Source organism: Nerophis ophidion, linkage group LG04 (genome assembly GCF_033978795.1).
Source record: "Nerophis ophidion isolate RoL-2023_Sa linkage group LG04, RoL_Noph_v1.0, whole genome shotgun sequence".
NCBI lineage: Eukaryota > Metazoa > Chordata > Actinopteri > Syngnathiformes > Syngnathidae > Nerophis > Nerophis ophidion.
Window position 1 is genome coordinate 15,131,128 of NC_084614.1, and position 7,261 is coordinate 15,138,388.

The window sequence follows — 7,261 nt, forward strand, 5'->3', positions numbered from 1 at the left end:
AAAACAACATCATTCACGGCACATTCCAGGGTTACAAAATGATTCGAGAAAACTTTATAGTGTCACTTTGCTGAAGCAGGAGTAAATCCAGCTTGATTGATTCTAGCCAGCCGCAGGTTGCGCCTTGATGTCGACAGCTACTTGGTTTCTTTTGCCCGCTTTACAATGACCTTAAGAATATTGTAGTACTTTCAGGTTCCTTGTCCTGAATTCGCACGGTTTCTAGAACCCCACACTACGCACGCCCGATCAATTTTGCACAAACATAACAACAGATAGGTTTCCGGTTACGTCATCCATCTTGTGTCAAAACTAAGCGAAGCGTTGTATGCAAATACAAAGCCTCAGAGCTCGGTTTTAGATTCGCTATGTGGAGTTTACTTGTCCTGCTAATGCTCGTCTGGCTCAATGAGTATGATTGAAAATGTATAAATCATCTATGATTAATTATTTTCAACAGCTGTTGTAAGGTTCAGGACAAAGCGTATCTATGCATTCACTCCAAGTGAGGATAGGACTTTTGATACTTAAGTACTGGTTCATATCATGTTGATGTTGTAAATGGAGGTGTTGTAAATGACTGACATGAAAACGTACTTGCAGAAGTCTTTGGTTTCCTCACAGTCGACACAGGCTCGGTCGAATCCTCCTGTTTTTGTTCTTCGTCGTCATCTTTCAACTCTTCCTCTTCTTCTCCTTTAACATCTAAATGGATTGGATTGGATGTGAAAGAGAGAGAAAGAGGGAACGAAGAGTTTAACAAGTTTCTCGAATCCCAACTGGTTGGATGGACTAGAGAAGGGGTGTCCACACTGAAAAATCAATGCATGCGGGGGACATTTTGAAATGTGTCATTTTCAGAACCAATACAATATGTACATTTTTTTATTCAATGGTTGAATGTCTATCTATCTATAAAGTCATTGTTTAGACCTTTTTGTCAAAACCCAATTTCTATGGCAAAAACACAAAATACGCAATATTTTCCACAAAAAATGTTCAAAGTGGAATATTTGTTGTGAAATAGTTGGAGCTTTAAATAGGTCAATAATTTATGGGTAAAAATATTTTAATCAACTACTATTTTTGGAGCGATGGCAGATTAAAAAAATAATCCCACCAAAATTCATGGGGATCCAAAAGGGCCCCACTCATAAAAGTGTTAAAAAAAAAGGTCTTATAATTTTCAAAAAGCAACAAAAAAAATTTTTTTTATTTTTTTTTAAGAATCAATTTTACGGTAGAAAATGGGTGGATGAATGGATGGAATTTTTTAAAAGACATTTTTAGGCTGTGTACATGCAACCAGAAGGAGCTTTTCTACCCTGTAACATGTTTTGAAACCTTTTCATTCAAATGTTTGTACTAAATAATTATATATATATATATATATATACACACATATATATATATATATATATATATATATATATATATATATATATATACTCTGCTAGCTGTGATGCTAGGAAGTGGTAATACGAGAGAAAGTAGGTGCGAATCTGGTAACAAATGAAGGAAGAATTAATTCCCAAGAAAAACCACACGGGGTGCATCGTCTGGCGGCGGTTTGGCTTCAAGCAGCAATATGTTGAACAGAAAACCGTAATATGTCAAGTATGCGGCAAAAGCGTTGCTACAAAAAGTAGCAGCACTACTATTTTGTCACCCCCTAGAGCAGGGGTCGGGAACCTTTTTGGCTGAGAGAGCCATGAAAGCCAAATATTTTAAAACGTATTTCCCTGAGAGCCATATCATTTTATTTTAACACTGAATACAATAAATGCGTGCATTTTTTTATTAAAACCAAATTTTTTTGAGTATAACAAGTCTCTAATTCTTTTTAAGACCATTGTTATTTCTTGAACAGGTGCATTAGAAAACGGTTGGATGGATTAAAATGCTTGAGAATGTTTTATATTTTGAAAGTTATTTTTAACATCGTGATTACCAGCAGAATTATTCATTACTTATCGTGTTAAGCAATGTCAGCTAAGATTTAACTGAGAGCCAGATGCGGTCATCAAAAGAGCCACATCTGGCTCGAGAGCCATAGGTTCCCTACCCCTGCGCTAGAGAATTAAAAGTGGTTGAAACTCCGCATGTCATCATCTCCGTTTGGTGCCACATCAACAAAATGCAGAAGCAACTATTTACACATCAACACTATGAAAAAATAGTGAACAACATAAGGAGAAAATTGATTGGCAACACTAAATTGGCCCTAGTGTGTGAATGTGTGTGAATGTTGTCTGTCTATCTGTGTTGGCCCTGTGATGAGGTGGCGACTTGTCCAGGGTGTACCCCGCCTTCCGCCCGATTGTAAGTGAGATAGGCGCCAGCGCCCCCCGCGACCCCAAAAGGGAATAAGCGGTAAAAAATGGATGGATGGATGGATGGATAAGGAGAAAACGTCCACAGTAACCTACCACATAGCGAAGGACATACACTATTATGCAGCTCATTTTTATTCGACAGTTATTGAAATATTTTGTGTGACATCATGCACAAGAGTGCTTTTTATTTGTTTTAAACTATTGTAGTGGCGTTCTGTACAAAAAGTGCACTCTAGTTTAGTGTTGTTTTGATATGTCATCTTAGTGACATCATGCACAAAAGTGCACTCATAGATTGTTTTAAAATGTCTCTGACAATCTTGCACTTTCTGTTTTGAAATGACATGAATGTTTGTGCCAATGCTTAATAACTGTTTAATAAATACAGTTTTGGTCAATTGACTTAGTTGTGATTTCCCTCTCTGCATGAACGTTTAAAGTGAGTATATAATAATGCAGTATGAACAAAAATGTTTTAATGTAGACACATAGAATCATCATACTGCTGTGATTATATGCATCAAGTGTTCATTCAAGGCTAAGGCAAGATATGGAGATATATATTGTGTATCGTGACGTGGCCTAAAAATATCGAGATATTAATAAATGGCCATATTGCCCAACCCTAGTGTGAATGGTGTCAGATAACTGTGTTGGCCCTGCTTTGAGCTGGCGACTTGTCCAGGGTGTACCCCGCCTACCGTCTGAATGCAGTTGAGATAGGCTCCAGCACCCCCCGTGACCCCAAAAGGGACAAGCGGTAGAAAATGGATGCATCGATGGATGCCGCTAACGGAATGCCATGTATTGTTACATTTGACTTGTTTGCCATTTTATTTCAATTGTTAGTTTTTTTCTTATTAGTATTTTAAATTGTGCACGGCCGTTAAAAATGAGCTGCAGGCTACAAATGGCTCGCAAGCCACACTTTGGACACCCCTGAACAGTGTTTTTCAACCTTTTTTGAGCCAAGGCACATTTTTTGTGTTGAAAAAATGCGGAGGCACACCACCAGCAGAAATCATTAAAAAATGAAACTCCTTTGACAGTAAAAAGTCGTCGCAATTGTTGGGTATGCCTTTAAAGCAGGGGTCCCCAAACTACGGCCCGCCAGCCTCCAAAATCTGGCCCGCGGGAAGTCCCAAGTTAAAAAAATAATATTCTAATTCTAAATATTATTTTTGAATTCTGTCCTTTCTAATCCATTTACCACCACCTTGTTACTCTCGGTGTCTCCTAGCCGCTCAGGCATATCATATTGTCTAAAAATGCATTTTCTCATCGATAACGTAACATCATTGCGCTCACGCAGCAGTGTCGGGCGAGCACGCAGCAAGTGCGCACTCTTTCAGTCATTTAGTGCGCGAGGAATATATATATATATATATATATATATATATATATATATATATATATATATACATATACAGCCTGGCCACCAGCCAACCCAATGCGACCCCCAAGTCAAAAAGTTTGGGGACCCCTGCTTTAAAGCATAACCAAGCATGAATCAATATAGCTCTTGTCTCAAAGTAGGTGTACTGTCATCACCTGTCACATCACCACCTGATTTATTTGGAGTCTATTGCTGTTTTCCTGTATGTAGTGTTTTAGACCTTGTCTTGCGCTCCTATTTTAGTGGCTTTTCCTGTTTTTTGTTGGCATTTTCCTTGTAGCAGTTTCATGTCTTCCTTTGAGCGATATTTCCCGCATCTGCTCAGTTGTTTTTTTATCCTTCTTTGTGGGGACATTGTTGATTGTCATGTCATGTTCGGATTTACATTGCGGACGCCGTCTTTGCTCCACAGTAAGTCTTTGCTGTCGTCCAGCATTCTGTTGTTGTTTACTTTGTAGCCAGTTCGGTTTTAGTTTCTTTCTGCATAGCCTTCCCGCAGCTTCACAGCCTTTTCTTCAAGACACGCACTTTTTGTTTATTTTTGGTTTAAGCCAGGGGTCACCAAACTTTTTGAAACTAACAGCTACTTCTTGGGTACTGATTAATACAAAGGGCTACCAGTTTGATACATGCTTAAATAAAATGCCGAAAATAGCCAATTTGCTCAATTTAGCTTTAATAAATAAATCTATATATATAAAATAAAGGATATTTCGGTCTATCATTTCGTCGCACATTTTTTTTCCTTTTACGGAAGGTTTTTTGTAGAGAATAAATGATGAAAAAAACACTTAATTGAACGGTTTAAAAGAGGAGGAAACACGGAAAAAATGAAAATTTAATTTTGAAACATAGTTTATCTTCAATTTCGACTCTTTAAAATTCAAAATTCAACCGAAAAAAATGAAGAGAAAAAGTAGTTAATTGGAATCTTTTTGGAAAAATTAAAAAAATTATTTATTGAACATCAATAGTAATTTTTCCTGATAAAGATTAATTTTAGAATGTTGATGACATGTTTTAAATAGGTTAAAATCCAATTTGCACTTTGTTATAATATATAACAAATTGGACCAAGTTATATTTCTAACAAAGACAAACCATTATTTCTTCTAGATTTTCCAGAACAAAATTTATAAAAGAAATTCAAAAGACTTTGAAATAAGATTTAAATTTGATTCTACAGATTATTTAGATTTGCCAGAATAATTTTTTTGAATTTTAATCATAATAAGGTTAAAGAAATATTTCACAAATATTCTTCGTCGAAAAAAACAAAAGCTAAAATTAAGAATTAAATTAAAATGTATTTATTATTCTTTACAATAAAAAAATTTAAAAAAATACTTGAACATTGATTTAAATTGTCAGGAAAGAAGAGGAAGGAATTTAAAGTGTAAAAAGGTATATGTGTTTAAAAATCCTAAAATCATTTTTAAGGTTGTATTTTTTCTCTAAAATTGTCTCTCTGAAAATTATAAGAAGCAAAGTAAAAAAAAAATGAATTTATTTGAACAAGTGAAGACCCATCCATTTTCTACCGCTTATTCCCTTTGGGGTCACGGATGCCTATCTCAGCTACACCCGGGCGGAAGGCGGGGTAAACCCTGGACAAGTTGCCACCTCATCGCAGGGTCAACAAGTGAAGACCAAGTCTTTAAAATATTTTCTTGGATTTTCAAATCCTATTTGAGTTTTGTCTTTCTTAGAATTAAAAATGTCGAGCAAAGCGAGACCAGCTTGCTAGTAAATAAAAAAAAAATAAAAAAATAGAGGCGGCTCACTGGTAAGTGCTGCTATTTGAGCTATTTTTAGAACAGGCCAGCGGGCGACTCATCTGGTCCTTGCGGGCACCGCTTTGGTGACCCCTGCTCTACACAGTACAGGCATTAGACCACTGTGCCGTGAGATACAGTCTGGTGTGCCGTGGGAGATTGTTTAATTTCACCTATTTGGGTTAAACATATTTTTTTGCAAACCAGTAATTATAGTCTGCAAATGATGTGTTGTTGAGTGTCGGTTCTGTCTAGAGCTCGGCAGAGTAACCGTGTAATACTCTTCCATATCAGTAGGTGGCAGCAGGTAGCTAAAGTCGGGAACAGCGGGAGGCAGGGTGCAGGTAAAAAGGTGTCTAATGCTTAAAGCAAAGATAAACAAAAGGTGAGTGCCCCTAAGGAAAGACATTGAAGCTTAGGGAACAAAAACTAAAACCGAACTGGCTACAAAGTAAACAAAAACAGAATGCTGGACGACAGCAAAGACTTACTGTGGAGCAAAGACAGCGTCCGCAAAGTACATCCGAACATGACACGACAATCAACAATGTCCCCACAAAGAAAGATAAAAACAACTGAAATATTATTGATTGCTAAAACAAAGTTGATGTGGGAAATATCGCTTGAAGGAAGTCATGAAACTGCTACAGGAAAATAGCAACAAAACAGGGAAAGCCACCAAACAAGAAGTAAAAGACACAGGAAGAGAGCAAAAAAGTGCAAATAAGTCAGGGTGTGATGTGACAGGTGGTGACAGTACACCTACTTTGAGACAAGAGCTATAGTCATGCATGCTTGTTTATGCTTTAAAGTCATATCCAACACTTGTGATGACTTTTTACTGTTAACTGAGTTTAGTTTTTGAATGATTTCAGCATTTTTTCAATGAAAAAAAAAGTGCCTTGGCTCAAACAAGGTTGAAAAACACTGCACTAGACAACGGCACATTGTTATGATTATTGATTTGGAAACTTTTTTTTGGGACCAATTAGGTGAAGTTGCATAATTTCCCACAGCACACCAGACAATATATCAGTGTGCCGCGGCACAGTGGTTGAAAATCCCTGCTCTAAGATAGCTGAGGCTAACAGTAAACAACTCTTGTTCGCTAAAAGCCATACTTACCGTCGGTTTGAGTGGGCTCGTCCTCCTCTTCGCCCTCCACAGAAGTATCTACTTTACGACGTCGTAACCCAGCCATGGCGCTTTAAAGTAAATCTTAAAACAAAGTAGTGAATGTTATTATCTGACGTGGTTGGAAGGGCAACATGCTAGCTAGCAGGAGGCTAGTCACCACTTCCCTGTTAGCCGATTTAAGTGCCAAACCCTACAAAACTACACCCTTCTTTGTTTTGAATGATTTCAACATATTCTAACATCTATATTCATCGTGCGCCAACTATTATTGAGACTCTTGTAGAGTGGCTACGAAGCAAAACAGGTGAGTGGCAACAACGCGGAAATGGTGCACGCTTGGGAGGAGGAGCTACGCCCTCGCCATAACTTGATAAATAAAGTAAAAAAATACATTTATATTTTTATTTTTCTTAATCCTACGAATATACAGAACACTCACCATTCTGTACACGTGGTGTTTTAAAATAGTGTACATTTGTGATGTGCAACGCCACTGATTTTCCGATGTGTACCACTGCGCTTGCGCATTACTGATTTTTATTTTATTTTTATTTATTTTTTTTCAATTATTGAACAAACATATACCATATTTCCTTGAATTGCCGCCGGGGCGCTAA

At 37.2% G+C, this 7,261-nt stretch overlaps 1 protein-coding gene across 2 annotated transcripts in view; it reads right to left on the reverse strand.

Moving 5' to 3' along the window:
- dpy19l3 (dpy-19 like C-mannosyltransferase 3) overlaps positions 1–6,994 on the reverse strand; it is a 40,510-nt gene extending 33,516 nt beyond the window's left edge. For both annotated transcript variants that reach the window (XM_061897190.1, XM_061897189.1), the window contains exons 1-2: positions 6,633–6,994; positions 598–705 (exon numbers count right to left, since the gene is read on the reverse strand). In XM_061897190.1, coding sequence (XP_061753174.1) covers positions 598–705; positions 6,633–6,708 — 184 coding nt within the window. In that variant the 5' untranslated portion in view covers positions 6,709–6,994. The remainder of the gene's footprint in view (positions 1–597; positions 706–6,632) is intronic.
- Between the last annotated feature and the right edge of the window lie 267 nt (positions 6,995–7,261).